Source organism: Haemorhous mexicanus, chromosome 20 (genome assembly GCF_027477595.1).
Source record: "Haemorhous mexicanus isolate bHaeMex1 chromosome 20, bHaeMex1.pri, whole genome shotgun sequence".
Classification (NCBI taxonomy): domain Eukaryota; kingdom Metazoa; phylum Chordata; class Aves; order Passeriformes; family Fringillidae; genus Haemorhous; species Haemorhous mexicanus.
In genome coordinates, this window is record NC_082360.1 from 775584 (window position 1) to 796479 (window position 20896).

General features: G+C 55.6%; 1 protein-coding gene across 2 annotated transcripts in view; it reads right to left on the reverse strand.

The window, feature by feature from the left end:
• STX8 (syntaxin 8) overlaps nt 1-20896 on the reverse strand; it is an 84162-nt gene continuing 63266 nt past the window's right edge. The window contains exons 8-9 of one of the 2 annotated variants that reach the window (XR_009488882.1): nt 1771-1948; nt 1-1728 (exon numbers count right to left, since the gene is read on the reverse strand). Coding sequence is in view for 1 of the 2 variants with exons in the window: in XM_059864073.1 (XP_059720056.1) it covers nt 1881-1948 (68 nt within the window). In the remaining variant the exon portion in view is untranslated. Of the gene's footprint in view, nt 1949-20896 lie in introns of both variants that reach the window. The other variant, XM_059864073.1, reaches the window with a different exon arrangement.

A 20896-nucleotide genomic window follows, 5' to 3' on the forward strand; every position in this document is an offset into this window, starting at 1 on the left:
AACTGTATAGAAATGGATCAGCTTTAATCAGCATTTATTGCTTGCTCTATTATTCCTGAAATCAAACTGACGTGTAACAAAATAATTATTCTCTTGGCCAGAAGCAAACATTTAATACTTCTTTTTCATTAGTTTTGAAATAGGTAATCCTTCCTCTCAGCTGCAGAAGGGTGTGAGAAGCTGTCAAAGGAGGAGCCAGAGCTCAGTGAGGACCTTAACTGTGGTGCATCTCCCGAGGCCAGGCTGGCAGGGCCCCCGGGGAGCACACGAGGGCAGAGCTCTCTCTCACAGGCTGGGCTGAGCCCTGCTGCTGCTCAGTCCCCATCCCTGGGGATCAGCAACTCTGCAGTAACTCCATCCCCGGGGATCAATAACCCAGTAATAACCATCCCTGGGGATCAATAACCCATCAATAACCATCCCTGGGGATCAATAACCCACCAATAACACCCCTGGGGATCAATAACCCACCAATAACACCCCTGGGGATCAATAACCCACCAATAACCGTCCCTGGAGATCAATAACCCCCCAATAACCGTCCCTGGAGATCAATAACCCACCAATAACCATCCCTGGAGATCAATAACCCCCCAATAACCATCCCTGGGGATCAATAACCCACCAATAACACCCCTGGGGATCAATAACCCACCAATAACCATCCCTGGGGATCAATAACCCACCAATAACCATCCCTGGAGATCAATAACCCACCAATAACCATCCCTGGGGATCAATAACCCACCAATAACCATCCCTGGGGATCAATAACCCACCAATAACATCCCTGGGGATCAATAACCCACCAATAACCGTCCCTGGGGATCAATAACCCCCCAACCCCCCGGTGGTTCCGCGCAGCCCCGGCGGTTCCGTGCAGCCCCGGTGGTTCCGCGCAGCCCCGGTGGTTCCGTGCAGCCCTGGCGGTTCCGCGCAGCCCCGGGGGTTCCGTGCAGCCCCGGTGGTTCCGTGCAGCCCCGGTGGTTCCGTGCAGCCCCGGTGGTTCCACCCAGCCCCGGCGGTTCCGCGCAGCCCCGGAGGTTCCGTGCAGCCCCGGCGGTTCCGCGCAGCCCGGGTGGTTCCGTGCAGCCCCGGCGGTTCCGCGCAGCCCCGGTGGTTCCGTGCAGCCCCGGTGGTTCCGCCCAGCCCGGTGGTTCCGCGGGGCTGTCCCGGCCGCAGCCGTGCCCAGGCCGGCCCTCGATCAGAGCACTGCCCTGCAGGAGGGTCCATCCCAAAGCGGGAACGCCGCTGCTCTCCATGGCACTCCGGGGCTTTGGTCCGCAGCCCTGGCGTGCCTGAGCTCGGCGAGCTGCGCAGGGCTGCAGCAGCAGCAGCAGCAGCAGCAGCAGCGAGGGCCCAAATGCAGGAGAGCTGGGTCCATCCCCCTGCTGCAGCGGCCTGAGTGCCAGGGGAAGGTGGGATGAGATCCTGCGGGTGGGATGAAATCCTTTTCCCACTGGAATCCTGCAGATCCCACCGAGCTCCTCGGCCAAGGAGAGCAGGGCTGCAGTGGGGTCATTCCCAGCTGTGCAGTTTGTCCAGGCTGCAGTGGAGCTCATTGCCAGCCGTGTAGTTCGTTCCCCAGGATGGATGGAGCTCATTCCCAGCCGTGCAGTTCGTTCCCCACGATGGATGGAGCTCATTCCCAGCTGTGCAGTTTTTTCCCTGCTGCAGTGGAGCTCATTCCCAGCTGTGCAGTTTTTTCCCTGCTGCAGTGGAGCTCATTCCCAGCTGTGCAGTTCGTTCCCCAGGATGGATGGAGCTCAATCCCAGCCGTGCAGTTCGTTCCCCAGGATGGATGGAGCTCATTGCAGCCCTCAGCAGGTCCCTGCCCCAGCCCTGGGCTGCCCTGGAGCAGCTGCCCCGGCAGCTCGGGGTTACCCCGTGGGCCAGAGCGCGACCACAGCGATGGCGATGAGCAGCAGCACGATCACCACCAGCAGCCCTGCAGGGACAGAGCGGGGCTCAGGCTGCTGCCTTCAGCATGCACACACGGATTGCTGTGAATCCTTTCCTCCTCCTCCCCCTGCTCACCCCGACAGGCCCGCACCGCTGACCTGAGCAGAGCCCTGGCCCCAAACCCCACGCTGGCAGAGCGACCTTCCCTTCCTGACCCCACAAATCAGAATTTCCCAGCAGGGCCTGTGGGGTACCTTCCTCCCTGAACATCTGCCAGAAACACCAAGGGATGTCTTTAACTCACAGCCAGGCCGGCTGAGCTTTGCTAGAATCCCTCTGTACCATCCCACTGGGGCAAAGGATTATTCAGGAGGAAATCCACACTGCAGCAGGAAATTGTCTCCGACACAAAGTACTCCTGCTTTCAGACAGAACTCTGTGCAGGGCTGGCCTGGGGAAACAGGGATCATCCAGCCTGGAGAGAATCCCACAGTGCCCTGCCCACCTCTGTCTGTGTGCCCCATCCTGCCCCAAACTCACTGGATCCCTGCAGAGCTCAGTGACAAACGAGATGGCACAAAATGGGATCCCTCCCCTCTCCCTAAGTCCCCATTTCCCAGCAGGAACCCTCCCCTTTCTCTCCCATTTTTCAGAGGAAAGGAAGAAATATGTTAGTGGGAACACCCTGGATCCACCTCCCAAACCACCCCCAATAAACAAACTCCTCACCCAGCTGGATCCCTGTGCTGGGCACTGGCATCCCACCCATGGCATGCCCTGGGCTTCAACCATCTTTCAATTAAGAGGCTTTTCTTTGTGCTCAGTATCTGCTGTGAGCAGCCTCCCTGCCCGAGCTGAGGGAATGCAGAGGGTTCCAAGAGTGGAAAACCTGTCCCTTCCTCCCTCTGCTCACTGAGGACTATTACTCAACCACTTACAGTATTTACAAGTCCAGCTCATGGCAATTTAAAAAAAAAAGGATGTATTGAAACAAACTCCTCCTTCCAAGCTGGAAAAGGATATTAGACACTGCTTTTTGTAAATAGTGTCATGTTTTCTGTGCAGAAACTGTTCCTCTGCCAGGGCGCCAGGATTTTTTTTTCCAGGGAAATAAGAGTTGCCACCAACAGTATTTTTTTCTCTTATGCTGAGCTGAAACCATTTGTGATCCCATCCATCCCTGTCCTCTGGCACTGGGAGCCATTCCCTGGCTCCTGTCCCTCCATCCTTGTCCCCAGTCCCTCTCCAGCTCTCCTGTGGCCCCTTCAGGCTCTGGAAGGGATCTGAGCTCTCCCTGGAGCCTTCTCCTCTCCAGGCTGAGCAGCCACCACTTCCTCACCCTTTCAGTCCTGAATTTTTTACACCTCAATGTACGTTCTGGAGTTTTCAACAGAGCCAGAAGCAAATCATTTGCCTAAATGGGGAAGAAGTAAGATCTGATAAAGCTGCCCCATTCCCATTCTCTGTTATGCTTTGCACTGGAGGGAGAAGTTTTAGAGGGTGCAAATCCTTCACACAGTTTCAGTGTAACAGAGTTTATGGACTCCAGCAATTAAGAGACAACTGAGATCAGTGCTTGGCAAATCCTCCCTAGGTGTGAATTCCTAATGTACAGGGGGGAGTTAATGGGCTGTAATTATTCTTTGACAAGAAAAACTGCACACAAACCCCAAATGATCCCCAGCAGGCAGAGGGGAAGGTGGGGGCTAAAAAAGGATTGCTAATGGCACTGCTGAGTGAGGGACCTGCAGGGCACAGTCAGGGCACTGAGAGAGGGGACAGCAAAGTGAAATAAACTGAAATAAACCTCCTTCCACCCCTGGAAAAAGCAGGAAAAACCCTGCAGCCCAAAAGGTGAAGGGCTGTCCTTGTCCCAGCTGAGGTGGGAGCTGCTGAGCCCAGGGCTGCCAGGCCAGGGGCACTGGGCACACACAGCACACACACAGCCCCAGGCACCCTCCCACCACGAAGAGCAGCTGCTGCACACATTTCCCTGCACCACAGAACAGCAGATCAGAAGGATCTGGAGGTTTTAAACCTGGCTCTTTCACATGCTTTCCCCACAAAAGCCGTGGATAGGATCTGACAGGAATTCTGCAGGAGGTCCCTGCCTGCTTTGCCTTTTTTTGCTCAAATGCTATGAAAAATAAAAATTCCCCTTGACAAGAAACCCTCGAAGAGAGGTTCAGGAATCAAAGCCTTTCTTAAAGTCAACAGGAGTCAGAAGAGACCAAAGGAAAGGTTCTCGTGCAAAAGGAAACAGCACCAGAATACAAATCCCAACTGCACCCCGGGGCAAGGTGGGAAGCAGGAATCCCTGAGCAGCTCCTGAGCCAACCACCACGGCAGGCTGCAGTGAATGCCACGCTCCTGGGGCTCCCTGTGCTCCAGGAGCTGGGGCACTGCTCCAGCTGGGAGCCAGGGCTGATCCAGCTGGGAGCCAGCGCTGATCCAGCTGGGATCCAGTGCTGATCCAGTGCTGCTCCAGCTGGGATCCAGTGCTGATCCAGTGCAGATCCAGCTGGGATCCACTGCTGATCCCCCACTGCTGATCCAGCTGGGATCCAATGCTGATCCCCCACTGCTGATCCAGTGCTGATCCAGCTGGGATCCAGTGCTGATCCCAGTGCTGATCCCAGCGCTGATCCCAGTGCTGATCCCAGTGCTGATCCAGTGCTGATCCCAGTGCTGATCCCACTGCTGATCCCACTGCTGATCCCACTGCTGATCCAGTGCTGATCCCAGTGCTGATCCCAGTGCTGATATTCCCTCACTGGGGATACCCAGAGAGCAAACACAGCCAAGTGTGGTTGGGTCCTGGACTAAATGCTGATTTCAGCCCATTAAAAAACTCTAAGGCTGTGCACGTGTGTGGGGTAACTCCTGTGCCCTGACTTCAGAAGCTGCAGGGCTGCATCCAAGTCCATTTCAGCAATGTCCAGCTTGCATCTGGTAAATCCCACCCCAAACTGAGCCCATGGCAGTGCCCAGGCAGCCCTGCACCCTGCCCTAAATCCCACCCCAAACTGTGCCCATGGCAGTGCCCAGGCAGCCCTGCACCCTGCCCTAAATCCCACCCCAAACTGTGCCCATGGCAGTGCCCAGGCAGCCCTGCACCCAGCCCTAAATCCCACCCCAAACTGTGCCCATGGCAGTGCCCAGGCAGCCCTGCACCCTGCCCTAAATCCCACCCCAAACTGTGCCCATGGCAGTGCCCAGGCAGCCCTGCACCCTGCCCTAAATCCCACCCCAAACTGTGCCCATGGCAGTGCCCAGGCAGCCCTGCACCCAGCCCTGAGCATCCCCAGCACCTGTCAGTGAACATTTCTGGGAACAGCAGCTCTCCTTGGGGTTTTCCCTGTCTTTCCTGCTGATCTGAGTGTCGTGTCACTCCCAGGTTCAACACTGGTGTCTTTTATAGATGATAAAATGATAATAAATAGCATGCTTGGACTTTAAAGAGCCTGTATAGCATTATCCATTATCTGGAACACGCAGCTAGGTTGAGGCCAAGGAAGTTATATTCCCACAGAACTCTCTATCCAGAAGTTTATGAATAAGTCTTCTTTTATAAGGGACACGGAGCAGTAACTTTAATCACATAATTGTTGTTTTACAGGGCAGCAGAGAGGCAGGGCAAGCATGGGACCTTCTGCAAGAGGCCTGGCTGCTTTCCTCCAGGACTTCTATTTAATACCACAGCTTGAGAGAACCCAAACTCTATCTGCTGTTTCAGTGAGTTCATTTCAAGGCCGTGTTGCCAGATCTATGGCAGCAGCCCTGCCCAAATCCCCTCAAAGCCCTGCTTTGGGAGGCAGCAGAGGACCAGCCTGGAGGCTGGCTCTGAACCCTCTGCACATACCACAGGCACTCATGGCAAGCGCCCCGAGAAATCCATCTTGCTGTCCTTTATGTTCCCTGCAAAAGAGCCAAGCACTTTCTCCCCCAAAGCCATAAAATCCTTTCCCTCCAACACCTTCCCCGGGCTGGTATTCCATTTGTGCTGCATTAAGAAGCACTTGAGCAGAAATCCCACGCTATTAAGCTGCCTGGTGTGTAACTGCAGCCCATTCCTCCACCTGCAGCCCTGAGCCCACCTCTCTGGAGGTTTTCCTTTATTAGTTTTGTGACAGCCAAACGTTTTCTTGGCCGAGAGGGCCGGGGGGACGCTCCTCAGCAACCCGGCCCTTATTGCTTCTGACCTTCCTTTTCACCTGCTCTGCCTGCAGAAATCCAGCCCTGCCCTTGCAGCTCGCAGCCCTGACACCCAAATCACTGGCAGGTCTCAGAGAAATCAAGAGCAGGCTCCGCCAGGTTATTAAAGGCTCCAAATGTTCCTGTGTTTCCTTGGCTTAGAGGAGGGGGAAGAGGCACTCCTCAGAGAAGCTGAGCTCCTTGGAAACAACAACTATGGCATTATTAATTCCTTATTTGGAAGAAAGAACAGCCCAGGTCGTTCCTGTGTGAGATGAAAAGGCTCTGGGCCTGTGAGTTATTGCACATTTGGAGCTGCTCATGCGATGCCAGATTAACCCAAAAAAACGATTTATCTGAGGGGAAGGTGCAGGCTTTGTTTGTGCACTTCAACTCCTCAGTCAACATTATTTCACACGCCAGAAATTGCATTTTTGTGGGGTTTGGTCACCTCAGGTCGGAGCTAGGACTCCCTCTGGGGCACACAGATGAGTTTGGTGCCAACACAAGCTGTGACCAGGGCGTGGAGATCCCTCAGGTCACTGACACAAGGGCCTGTGGGCAAACAAAGCGGGGCTGAAAGCCAGCAGGGTGAGAACCATCCCTAGCAGAAACAAACCTCAGGTCAGCCCAGGAGCAGCGTGGAGAGAGTTTATATCAAACCTTTCTGACTTCAGCACTCAAATAACCCCAAACTTCGGCTCCCAAACCCCACGGGCAGCCTGGCTGAGGGCAGGCAAGTGAGATAAGTGTTTCTTTAATCCATTATTGTTGCACTCCAATTTGCTTCTTTGTTAATCTCCTTTTAGTCCCAGAGCCATGCCAGGTAATGCCCTGAACTGCTTCCAAGCACAACTGCCCCGAAATCCCAAATCCTTCCAGGAGAGGCACAAGCCCAAGCTCACCCCAAGCTCGGGGCTCTGCTCCCAGCCCCCACTGCTGCTCAGGTTTCAGCAGCCCTGGGGCTGCTGCTCCAAGGCAAGGTCACTCCTGCCTTTGGAAGGCTCAGCTCCAGGGCTCTGGGGAGCCCCACTGGACTGTGTGTCTGCTGAGCCATTCCTGAGCTCCTGCTCTGCCCTGGGAACCACAGGCCAGCAAGGGCAGCTCAAAGGCAGGAGAGCTTCCCATGGAAATGAGGAAATTTAAATTATTGTACCTTCTCAGCCACCAGAAGTTGAGACAGACATTTGTTGGGAGCTGAAGACAAGGCAAGAGCACAGCAAGAACTGAACTGTCACAAGTTTCAACTTTCAGAGGAGTCTGTGGGAAAGGGAACACTGGGAGCTAAATCTGAACCTCCTTTAAATAGCACAGGTAGCTGGGAGAGGACAATGGTGGGGGAATGGTTCAGGTGCCTCTGAGCCACAAGGACTGAAGCAGAGAGCTTTAAAGCAATCCCCACCTGAACACCTCCTGCAAAACCCCGGGAAATAAAATCAATTCCTGGACTCACCACTGCATCGGGAGCAGGCGTGGGAGGCAGCAGCTTCCCCATCCCAAAAACCCCAAATCAACCCAAAAGTGGCAACCTCAACCCACCTCTGCCTGTTCTGAGGGGTGGGCTGGGGCAGAGCTGTGCAGATCCCCCAGCCCCAGACTGGAAACATCCTCATGGATTTTCCTGCTGCTCCTCTGCAGTGACTTCACGACTTTCCTCGCCTGGCCCCACACCACCACCAGACTCCTTCCAGCCCCAAAGGTCACTGGCAGATGTGGTTACTGGATTTCTCTGCATGTGGCTTGTTTTTCTTCCCCTTTTTTTAATTAAACAAGCACACAGAGTTTCCAGCTGTCCTTCCTCCAGACTCCTGGGCATCCTTTCCCTTGCATCAGGCCCAGCCAGGAGCAGGAGCAGCTGAGGGACCTCAGCATTTCTGCAGCCTGGAACGGGACCTGTGGAGGTGCCACACGCCTCCATGTGCTCCTTTCCCAGGAGAAAGGAAACAAAACAGCTCAAAGAGGAGCACCAGGCTTCCAAAAATCCCTCATTTCATATGAGGGTCACTCAGCTCCCTCCAGTGAGCCCAACCAAGCCAAAGGCGCCACCTGAACCCTTTTGCTCTGGAAAAGCCAGCAGAAGGGTGAGAAAGCACAGGTGTCACTGGGGTATCCCCATCTCCAGCAGAAGATACCCCCCCAGGCCATCAGCCCCGAGGAACAGCAGGGTTTGCCAGGAACTGTGCCATGGACCTTGAGGAGCTGTGGTGGGGAGAGCAGCTGGGACCAGGCAGTGCAGGACAGGCAGGGAAAGCTCTCCTGGCCACAGGAAATCCAAGGTTCCTGATGGGAAACCCAGCCAGGTGGGACCCTGGGCAGCAGCAGCCACAGAGCACTGGAGGGGCTCCTCTCCCTGGGGGACTGCCCAGCCCTGGCTGCAGGGAGCCACAGCCAAGGCCAGCCCAGAGCTGGGGCAGTGTCCTGCGGGCTGGGGCTCTCCCAGATCCCTGTCTCCACGGACCTTCTCCAGCTCAGCTTCCCTGCCAGCCCCAGCCCCAGCTCCAGCAGGGGATGCCGAAGCCCAGCCCAGCTGGCAATCTCCAGAGGGTTTTCCTGAAAGGAAGGGTCAGAGCCCAGCCCTGCTACCTGCAGCAGGCTGGGGACAGGCAGAAGCTGTGACAGATGATCTCAGCAGGGAACTGCTGCCCCTGCACCACTTTCCCCAGTAAAAACAAACGGGCAAAGAAAAAGGATCCAATGAAAGGGCAGCTCTGCTGGCCTGGCACACAAGGGACATCTGCCCACGTCCATCTGCCACCAGCCCCACACCCTGCCTTTGTTTTTGGTGGGGTCACTCTTCTGCCATTGTGGCTGCCTGAACTGCCTCCCCAGGACACCAGGGCCAGACAGGGAAAAAGGTGGGAACGTGGGGAGAAGGAGGAGGCAACCACCAGCTCTGCTTAGATGCATCACTAAATTGTCCCACCAGGCTCTTCAATCACTTGGGAAAGGATTATCTTTTGCCTCTGCCTTTGTTTTTCACTCTGGCAAGGGCTGGGATGGCTCCCTCCCTGCTTGCATGGATGTATTACAGCACCAAGATGCTTCCAAAGGGTTTCCAGCATCCCATGAAAAAAATAAACAAGAAATAAAACCAATCCCAGCTCAGCCAAACGAGCGGAACAGCAAGAGCCACGACCTCAGAGTTCTGCTGATCCACCTGAACCTGCAGGGCCAACTGCCCCACAAGGCACTGGCCCAGAGGAGCCCCCACTCAAAAGGATCAGCCTGTGTTCATGTCAGTCACTTGAGGGGGATTAAGTGTTCCTGAAGGCTGCTCCATGTGTCTCCGATTTTCCGAGTGCCCTGCTCACCCAGGAATCACAGGAACTTCTGGAAGTGGGCCCTGCTGGCTCCCCCGTGCCCGGGATGCCTGGCTGAGTGCTCTGCAGGGCTGAGATTTCCATACAAATTGCAAAGCTCCTAAATGGCTTCCTCAGCACAGGGCCGGGGGTGGAAACGGGAGAATATTTAATGATTAGTTCCTTATGGCTCCCACATTCCTGAAGCATATTTCTCGCAGTCCCTGGAACACTCCTGCATTCTTGATTGCAAAATGGCAATAAGTGATTTCCTTTAAAAGCCTCATCTTTTATTGAAATACTAAAAATACCCCACTAGCCCCAGTGCACTGCAGCCTCTCTCTCTCCTGGACAGGCCCCATCAACCCTGATGTATTCTGTTTTGAAGACAGCAATAAACATTTCAGCATGGGCCCTTCAATCCACTCCATAACAGATCTTGCATTTCCAGTGGAGCCCTCCTAGCACCATAAATCATCTTTACACAGACTTAAGTATGAGAAACTCCAGCTCAAAAACCAGCATGGACTTTTTTTTTTTTTTTTTTTTCTTTTTAGAAATTAAGAATGGGCACAAAACAGTCAAGAATTGAATGTGTGACAGCTTTAAGCAGGAAACCACTGGGCTGACCCTGTAAAGCAGGGCTGCTGCTCCAGTCAATCCACTTGACACAAACCTACCCTGGTGGGTGAAAAAACTCAGCAAAACCTCCCTGCACACCCAGTCCACCCGGACAAACACAGCTTTCAGGTCTGGGACACTCGGGCTGCTGATTTAGAAGCCACAGATGAAGATTGATGACCCTGCACGCCTGAACTGCTCCCACACACCCAGAACTCCTCTGGTTTCTCCAGTCCACGCAGCCTGGAAGCCCAAACTGCTCTCCCCTCTGCTCATGATGTCTCTCTCCAGCTGCTGCAGGGCTTGGAGGAAGCTCAGAGATAGCTCCAGGTGCACAGCAAGGAGGCTCCAGCCTGAGCCAGGACTGATGTCCTGGCTGAGCTGAGGGGCTTCTCCAGGAGCAGCACTGAGCAGCCACGACCAAGAGCTGTGACAGGAGCAGCCAGCCCTGCTGTGGCTCCTGCTGGAGCCCCCAGGAGCCAGCAGGGATGGAATTCTCACCACTCACAAAAACACCAGGAGGAAACGGACCATGGAAGGTTCTAGTACCACTCAGTGCTCCCAGCAGGGTCAAGTAAGGGAGCTGGGCTGGATGATCCTTGTGCATCCCTTCCAACCCGAGATATTCCATGATTCAAGCAGCAGGCTCAGGTCCTGAGCCCTGGGAACCCTTGGGAAGGCCAGGGAGCTGCTGAGGGTCCCACAGCCTGGATCCCTGGGTGAAGGCCAGAGATGTGCCCCCTGTCCTTGGGAACCCTTGGGAACCCTTGGGAACCCTTGGGAACCCTTGGGAGCTGCTGGGGGTCCCACAGCCTGGATTCCTGGATAAGGCCAGAGATGTGCCCCTGTCCTTGGGAACCCTTGGGAGCTGCTGAGGGTCCCACAGCCTGGATTTCCTGGATAAGGCCAGAGATGTGCCCCCTGTCCTGAGCCCTGGGAACCCTTGGGAGCTGCTGAGGGTCCCACAGCCTGGATCCCTGGGTGAAGGCCAGAGATGTGCCCCCTGTGCTGAGCCCCAGCTGCTCTCAGAAGGCTCTTCCCAGCCCACCAAAGCTGCTCTGGGAAGCCCAGCACAGCAGGGACAGCACCCTGCAGTGGGAAAGGGCTTTTCACCTCCAACACAGCCTGAGCAAAGGGGAAAAGCCTTGGTGTCCTCCTGGCTGGATCTCTGAACATTCAGGTGAAGCTTCCTTGATGTGAACATCAACCCCCCTTGGATGAGGAGTGCTCCAGCCCAGTTTCTGCTGGGTGCAGCCTGCCTGGAGAATTCTTGACACAGATACAGCTGTTGTTTCGTTGGGAATTGTGTTTTCACAACTCAAAGAACAATCCTGCTTTTAGAAACTTGCTCAACCTTTGGCAATGCAGCCTCATCAGCAGAGAAAACTGCAGAAAGCAGCAACCAAATCCTCCTTATTAATACCATTTACAGCTGCTAACAACTCCAAGAACCTTCTAGAAATGCCAAGGGAAACAGGGTGGGTGACACAATCCCTTGCAAACCGCTGGGCCAATGTACACAAGGATTGTGATAAGAAATTAGCTCTGACTTGCACAATCACTTTAAAAGCTTTTGGAAAATGGAGTCAGAGGAGCAGGAGGCTGATAAAATAACAGAGTTCAGTAGCAATGCGAAAATTTCGTGCAGATGAAGTAGGGAATTCAATCCTTGCTGAATTCTTGACATCATTTCGATGTTAACAGAAGTTTCTTCTCCAAAAAAAGAAGGCAAGGCACCCTTAAAGCCCACACACAGATCCCTGACTCCTATTTGCAGAGCACTACACAGAACTATTTTGGTTTTGGACGACTGCACTGTCTCATGTGTCAGGATGACTATTTGATTTTCTTTTATTCTTTAATTTCAGCCTCGAGCAGAGCCAAACCTGCACAATTTATGCACGTGCAGTGCAAGAGGTCCCCTCTCATTTCGTGTCAAAAAATAAAGAAAAAAGAAAAAAAGAAGAGGAAGGAGGAGGAGGGAAAAGCTGAGCATCACTGCATCTCTGCATCTCTGCATCTCTGCATCACTGCATCTCTGCATCTCTGCATCACTGCATCTCTGCATCTCTGCACCTCTGCATCACTGCACCTCTGCATCTCTGCACCTCCCTAAAGCCCCAGAGGTTTGAGGGCCCGACTGCAGGGCCCTGCTCTGCCAAGAGCCCCAGCAGTGGCACCAAGGACACGAGGGACAGGCTGGGAACAACGGAGCTCGGGTGACAGGAGCAGGGTGTCACTGTGTCACTGTCACTGTGTCACTGCCATGTCACTGTGTCACTGCCATGTCACTGTGTCACTGCTGTGTCACTGTGTCACTGCTCTGGGAACAACGGCAGCTCCGGTGACAGGAGCAGGGTGTCACTGTGTCACTGTGTCACTGCTGTGTGATTGCTATGTCACTGCTGTGTCACTGCTGTGTCTCTCTGTCACTGCTCTGTCACTGTGTCACTGCTGTGTCACCGTGTCACTATCACTGTGTCACCATGTCACCGTGTCACTGTGTCACTGTGTCACTGCTGTGTCACTGCTGTGTCACCATGCCACTGTCACTGTGTCACCATGTCACCATGTCACCGTGTCACTGTGTCACCGTGTCACCGTGTCACAGCTCTGTGCCCCCACCCCAGTGGGGATTTCTGCCTGGAGCCCCAGCAGAGCCCTGGCAGAGCCTGCAGAGGGCTGGAACCTTCTCTGGTGCCTCTGAAGGTGCTGTGTCCCATCCCTGGCAGTGCCCAAGGCCAGGCTGGACAGGGGACAGTGGGAGGTGTCCCTGCATGGCAGGGGTGGCACTGGATGTCCCTCCTTTAATGTCCTTCCCAACCCAAACCACTCTGGGATTCTGCATTTTGCATCCCATTTTCCTTTTGGAGAACACTGCCCCTTTTCAGCTCCCTGAGGTTATTCCCAGATACGTGTGGGGGCTGACAGAGAAAATGAGAAATATATAAAATTAAGGAAAAAAAATCTGTGTAAGGATTGGAGCCTGTTATCAAACAAACAACCAGCAGCAAAACACTTGGAGCCATCAGCTGCCTGATTCACTAATTTCTTTTTTTTTCCTGGAGTCTAATCCTACAGTTAAATCTACAGAGCTTTTCCCCTCACACTTCTAGGGGGAGAAGAAACCCCCCCAGCAGGGAGGCACGTAAATCTGCCCGGATCATTTGTCTGAGAGCTGCTCTGCCCACAGCCAGGATGCTCCAGGTGCTTTTGCAATAGCTCTGTTTGATAGAATTACCAGCACTGTCCCTTATTAATCATGTTGCCACTACAGGTCCCTCTGGGGTGCTTGCTTATCCCAGACTTTTCCAAACTCTTCCAGTTTCCTCTCCATTTATTAAAAGATGAGCACAGTTAAAGCAAAGCCCTGCTACTGCAGAACAGAAGGGGAAATAAGGGGGGAGAGAGGGAAAATCCCCGTTACGCCTGACTTCTCCTGTTCCCAGAAGAACCTCCCCCAGAGCACGGGTCTGTCTTTGTCCCCCTGGCTGTGCAGCCCTGGCTGGCTAAGGCAGCATTGAGATTCAAGGAACACATCCCTGGATGTTGCTGTTTGAGCCGGGATCATTGGAAGAAGTCTGGTATTGGCACAAGGCCTGGGAGCGCTGCACTCACGGAGCTCCTGCAGCCTGGGTGTGCTCCAGAGCCAGCCTGGAGAGCTCTGCTGGCCGGGGAACAAAGCCCTGGCACCCGCAGGACTGAGCCCTGCTGAGCTGCAAGGCGCTCCAAACACTCCCAGTGCAGCAGGAGAATGCACACCAAGGCAGTGGCAGTCCCTGGGCTGGCACAGAGAGGGAATGCTTAGCCCTGCACAGCCCCCACAGTGCCCGGCACGGGAGCGGGGAGTGAGGCCAGGGGTGCTGGGGTGGAGGGCAGGGAGGGCACGGAGGGCAGGGAGGGCAGTCCTGGGCAGGGAGGGCAGGGAGAGCAATCTGGGATGGAGGGCAGGGAGAGGAATCCTGGGCAGGGAGGGCAGTCCTGGGCATGGAGGGCAGGAAAGGCAGTCCTGGGATGGAGGGCAGGGAGGGCAGGGAGGGCAGTCCTGGGTATGGAGGGCAGGGAGGGCAGTCCTGGGCATGGAGGGCAGGGAGAGCAGTCCTGGGATGGAGGGCAGGGAGGGCATGGAGGGCAATCCTGGGCAGGGAGAGCAATCCTGGGCAGGGAGGGCAATCCTGGGATGGAGGGCAGTCCTGGGCAGGGAGGGCACGGAGGGCAGTCCTGGGATGGAGGGCAGTCCTGGGCATGGAGGGCAATCCTGGGCATGGAGGGCAGTTCTGGGATGGAGGACAGGGAGAGGAATCCTGGGCAGGGAGGGCAGGGAGAGCAATTCTTGGCAGGGAGGGCAGGGAGGGCAGTCCTGGGCATGGAGGGCAATCCTGGGCATGGAGGGCAGTCCTGGGCAGGGAGGGCAATCCTGGGATGGAGGGCAGTCCTGGGCACGGAGGGCAATTGTTTTTTGAGGTTTCACCAGCTCCTGCCTCAATGACTTCAAAAGCTCCGGGCTGCAGGGATTTATTCCAGCATTAGAGCAGGAATAAAATCATCTGCAAGAGCTTCATGAAATGATCTGAGGTGCAAAGCAGGGACTGCAGGGACAGGCCTGGCAGGCAAGCACAGAGCAGGACAGGGATTTCAATCCAACCTGCAGAGTTTATCCACCTCTCCTTCTGCCTCTGCAGCACAGGCTGGCCACGTATCACAGAGCCCATCTCCAAGCAGGAATTCCATTCACAGGGTCTGGCTTCAGGAGTGGGCAAATTAAAAACAGAGATGAGGGGATCCTTATCCTTCTATTTTTAGCACAATCAAGGCCTGGTGGGAGGGAATCCTAATAAAATTTAAAAGGGAACACTTCTAATGGAGCATCCTTAATTTTATAATGAAGAGGTGGATGCAGTGATTAGTCTCTGCTTACTAGCAGCTTTTTTTTGTTATTTTGATATTGTTCACTGTGGTTTTCACGGCTTGGAGGGGAGCTTTTTAGCAGGACCAGCTGCCAAGAACATCTCCCAGTTAGCTGCTTTGGTCATCAGTCAGTAGCTGCCATTAACACAGCAGTTTCTATCTGCAAATCCAATAATTCTACAGCTCCCAAACATCATTTTCCCTCAAGATTAGTTTTGGTGGAGAAAAACATCCTTTGGAAGGCAAACCTTTTTTTTTTTTTTTAATTTTAAATATTCTAGCTATCAAAACAGATGATGCAGCCTGGACTCGAGCTGCCCATAAAAGCTCTGCTCCTCAGCCAGCCTGCCGGTGAACATGGGAAAGCAGCAGCTCCAGCTGCTCCAATTAACTCCCAGCACCTTCCCCAGGGCCCAGACAATCCCGGGCTGCTTGTCATGCAAACAGCCTGGGAGCTGCATTCTCCAAAGGAGGGTAAATGACTGAGTTAAGGAGATTACTGGGGAAGGAGTCACACTCAGCAGCTTTATGAGATGATTAGACCCTGGGAAATTCACACCCCAAATCCCCGGCCCTGATAGAGCACATTCATCCCCAGCTCCAGGATCCACCTCAGGCAGGGCAGCATCAAACACTCCCTTCCCAGGGAACTCCCACCAGCTCTTCCCCAGCCAGAAAGGAAGGTGAACAGGACTATTACTGCCCAGCACTGTCCCTGCCCAGCTCTGTCCCTGCCCAGCTCTGTCACTGCCCTGCTCTGTCCCTGCCCAGCTCTGTCCCTGCCCAGCTCTCTCACTGCCCAGCACTGTCCCTGCCCAGCTCTGTCCCTGCCCAGCTCTGTCCCTGCCCAGCTCTGTCCCTGCCCAGCTCTGTCACTGCCCTGCTCTGTCACTGCCCAGCTCTGTCCCTGCCCAGCTCTGTCCCTGCCCAGCTCTCTCACTGCCCAGCACTGTCCCTGCCCAGCTCTGTCCCTGCCCAGCTCTGTCCCTGCCCAGCTCTGTCCCTGCCCAGCTCTGTCACTGCCCAGCTCTGTCCCTGCCCAGCTCTCTCACTGCCCAGCTCTCTCACTGCCCTGCACTGTCCCTGCCCAGCACTGTCCCTGCCCAGCTCTGTCCCTGCCCAGCACTGTCCCTGCCCAGCTCTGTCCCTGCCCAGCACTGTCCCTGCCCAGCACTGTCCCTGCCCTGCTCTGTCCCTGCCCAGCTCTCTCACTGCCCAGCACTGTCCCTGCCCAGCACTGTCCCTGCCCAGCTCTGTCCCTGCCCAGCACTGTCCCTGCCCAGCACTGTCCCTGCCCAGCTCTGTCCCTGCCCAGCTCTCTCACTGCCCAGCTCTCTCACTGCCCTGCACTGTCACTGCCCAGCTCTGTCCCTGCCCAGCTCTGTCCCTGCCCAGCTCTGTCCCTGCCCAGCTCTGTCACTGCCCAGCTCTCTCACTGCCCAGCTCTCTCACTGCCCTGCACTGTCACTGCCCAGCTCTGTCACTGCCCAGCTCTGTCACTGCCCAGCTCTGTCCCTGCCCTGCTCTGTCCCTGCCCTGCTCTGTCCCTGCCCAGCTCTGTCACTGCCCAGCTCTGTCCCTGCCCAGCTCTGTCACTGCCCAGCACTGTCACTGCCCAGCTCTGTCACTGCCCAGCTCTGTCCCTGCCCAGCACTGTCCCTGCCCAGCTCTGTCCCTGCCCAGCTCTGTCACTGCCCAGCACTGTCACTGCCCAGCTCTGTCACTGCCCAGCACTGTCCCTGCCCTGCTCTGTCCCTGCCCAGCATTATTCAGCAGCCCCCACTATCTGGAGCATTACAATCCCCCCTTTTCTGGATCTACAGAAAGAAAAGGGTGTAACCCCCTCACACTAGAGCAGGTGAGTGTGCCAACAGCTCTCCCTCCTACCTGGGGTATTTTTATCAGAGATGTCTTTAAAAATACTTCTCAAAGAAAGTCTCTTATGCAAGCAGTTGGCTCAGGACTCCTGAAGTGCAGTCTAGCTCCACCAAAAGAAACTCCTCCAGCAGGGATGGTCTCACCCTGGCACCCAGAGGGACAAAGGGCACAACCCCCTGGGCAGCCTGACAGAAGGGCTCATCTGCCTGGTGGGACAGCTCTGAAAGGAAAGCACAAGCCTGAGTGCTCCTGCTGACTGGCTGAGGTTATTCAGCCTGGAGAAAGCTCCAGGGACAGCTCAGAGCTCCTCCCAGGGCCCAAAGGGGCTCCAGGAGAGCTGGAGAGGGACTGGGGACAAGGATGGAGGGACAGACACAGGGAATGGCCTGAAGCTGAAGGAGGGTAGGGTTAGATGGGAAATTAGGAACAAACTGTGCCCTAGCAGGGTGGGCAGGCCCTGGCACAGGGTGCCCAGAGCAGCTGGGGCTGCCCCTGGATCCCTGGCAGTGCCCAAGGCCAGGTTGGACACTGGGGCTGGAGCAGCCTGGGACAGTGGGAGGGGTCCCTGGGACAGGGGAAGGTGTCCCTGCCATGGCAGGGGTGGCACTGGAAGAGCTCTAAGGTCCCTTTTCCAATCCAAACCCTCCTGTGAGTCTCTGAAGACCCAAGGGCAGAAATCACACATTTCCTGCCTCCCTGACCCTGCCTCTTTCTTGACTAATGCTGAGCTAAGGCACAAAAAGGAGATGAGGTCCCTGCACCTGGGGGTCTCAGGTGAGCCAGCCCAAGCACAGGCAGGCACTGAGCAGAGCCCAGCCCAAGCCAGGCTCAGCTCAAGCTGGGCTCTGTGTGCCTGTGCCAAACCAAGCAGGAAGCAGACTGGAACTTGCCTGCTGTAAATCCCCCTCAGTCACATCCCATAAAAATCCCTGAGCGCCCACCTACAGCCACCATTCCTGCCGGGAGCTGCCTCCTCAGCCTGCAGAACATTCCACACCCAAACCCTCCCCAGCGCCAAGTGTCCTTACTGCCAGCACTGGCAGGACAGAGGATGGCCACCAAAAAGCCACCAGCACTCTTTGCCCCAGTGTCATGTCCCTGTGCCTGTCCTCATGCCTGTCCCTGTGCTGTCCCCTCCAGCCCAGCCCCTGTCCCTGTCCCTGTGCTGTCCCCTCCAGCCCAGCCCTGTGCCTGGGGGCCCAGCTGTCCCCGTGAGCAGCCCCTGGGGACAAAGGCTGGCACTTTACTCACTAAGGCCAGCAGCCAGCAGCCCTCCCTGGGGCAGCTGTGCCTGCACCTCCAACAGCCCCCCCTGCCCCAATGGCTGCTCTGGGATTTTCCTGCCCTCAATGGCAATCCCGGCCCTCTCAGCCCCTCTCCTTCACCTGCACTTCCAGACTCCCCAGCCCTCTCCTGTCCCTGCACTTCCAGACTCCCCAGCCCTCTCCTGTCCCTGCACTTCCAGACTCCCCAGCCCTCTCCTGTCCCTGCACTTCCAGACTCCCCAGCCCTCTCCTGTCCCTGTCTCTGGGACAGAGAGGAGGGAACAAAGGGGCTGCTTGTGTGTCAGGAGCCCTGGCAGGGGCTGTGTTCCAGTCCACCCTTCCCCAAAGCAGGGCAGTGTCTGGAGAGCTCTTTAGGAGGTTTTGTCTCATTAACATTTCCATCAGGGATCAAAGAATATATTAAAAATACCTAAGTACAATTCCTGCTATGGAATAGGAATATATAAAAAACCTGCCCAGATGCCTTTCCCTGATCCCTGGCATTATTGTTGGATAATTGTCTCCTCAGGAGCCCAGCCTTTATTCCCCCAGAAGTCTGGGCACACCCATCCCACCAAGCCCCCTCTCCTGGCACCCCTGCCACCATCAGGGCTGAGCTGGCCCATGTTCCCCCCAGACAGGTCCCAGCCCTTCCCTGGCAGTCCCAGAGCAGGAATGGCTTCCATGGAGCCCTGGGGTGGGCTGGGAGCTGGGATCAACACTAAGCGAGCACTGAGGCATGGGGGGCAGGCAGGGTTTTCTCCTGGGAGGAAGCAAACCAGGGAGCCCCGTGTGCCCCAGGGAGCCTCTCCTTCCTCCTGCTCAGGTGTCCCTGCCGGCAGGAGCTGCCACACCTGGGGCTGTGTCCCCCATCCCATCCCCATCCCCATCCCCTCCCGTCCCATCCCCATCCCATCCCCATCCCATCCCATCCCACCTCCATCCCATCCCCATCCCCATCCCATCCCCATCCCATCCCCATCCCATCCCCATCCCCATCCCCATCCCCATCCCCATCCCTATCCCCATCCCCATCCCCATCCCCATCCCCTCCCCATCCCCAATCCCATCCCATTCCATCCCCATCCCATCCCCAATCTCATCCCATCCCCATCCCCATCCCCTCCCGTCCCATCCCCATCCCATCCCCATCCCATCCCATCCCACCTCCATCCCATCCCCATCCCCATCCCATCCCCATCCCATCCCCATCCCATCCCCATCCCCATCCCCATCCCCATCCCCATCCCCATCCCTATCCCCATCCCCATCCCCATCCCCATCCCCTCCCCATCCCCAATCCCATCCCATTCCATCCCCATCCCATCCCCAATCTCATCCCATCCCCATCCCCATCCCCATCCCCATCCCCATCCCATCCCATGGATCCCATCCCCATCCCCATCCCCATCCCCATCCCCATCCCCAATCCCATCCCATCCCATCCCCATCCCAATCTCATCCCATCCCCATCCCCATCCCCATCCCCATCCCCATCCCCATCCCCATCCCCATCCCATGGATCCCATCCCCATCCCCATCCCCATCCCCATCCCCATCCCATGGATCCCATCCCCATCCCCATCCCAATCCCATCCCATCCCTGCCAGCCTCATTAGGGATGCCCAGCAACACCCTGCAGACAAAGGCACAGCAAACAAAGTGTGAGGAGAAGGGGGAAGGGGGGGAGAAGGGGATTTTTTCCCTTTTCTTGCAAAGAAAGGAGTGTGGAGGAATTCCTCATTGACTGATCTGCAGAATGCATTAATATCCCAAGTGTTGGCACAGCCTGCCCTGCTCGGGGGACCAACAATGACTCCGAGTCTGGGATCTTCAAATAAACCACCCCTGCTGTCATGGCCACCAGGAAAGAGAATAACAGCAATATTAGCTGACCTTCATCGTGTTGTTTCCCCAGACCTGACTGCTAGACCTCTGTTTGCCTGTTACTAGGATTTCTTGGCTGAAAAATGTGAGCATTTCCTAGACGATAAAGAGGCAGTTTATTAGGTAAATAAACCAGGCCCTAAGCAGCCTCTGCTGCCTGATAATGAGGAGGGAAGGAAAGGCCCAGACCTCCCTGCACCACCTAAAATAACCCCAGTCAGGGCTCTCTGGCTACCACCACACGCAGATTTTTCAACAGACAGTTAATGAACAAGAGAAGGTCATTCCAGCCCAGCCAACTTGCGCTCAAAACCATTTGCTGAGAACACTACAGGCCATAAAAATCCCAGCAGGCACTGTCTGTATCCTATAAAACTGTCCCTCTGTGGAAGCAGATAGCAGCTTAAAATAAGTGTATTCTTTCAGGCTCCTGACAAAAGAAAGCATCCAGGGGAGATGTTTACAGAGGAGGGGTGGGAAGGAGAGGCTGGGGACACCCTGCACCATCCCCAGCTTCCCTCAGCCCCGGGAGCCACAGTCACCAGCATCATTAATTACCAGGCACACAACGACCCCGGGCTGAGGTGCAAGCCCACAGCACCTCCCTGAAAAGGCTGCTGCAAACTGGAGCCAAGTTCCCCAAGTTTTCCCAGTGCACCTGGCAGATAAATGCAATAACCAGGCGGATTCAGAAAGCATGGCTTGCAAAACAAAGCTTCCACTGAGACAGAGCCAGTGGCACTGCTTTCCTTGCCAAAAGAGCCATGCTCTGGTGTGGGATTTTTGAATGTTTAGGAGGTAAGTATTGCACAGGAGCTACTGGGTGTCACAATCCATCTGTGGTACAACACAACCTCAGTGCAGCCCCAGCCCCACACCTACAGAGCCCAGAACCCCCCAGAATGTCACAGCAAGGCCACTGGCACAGGCTGATCATCCTGC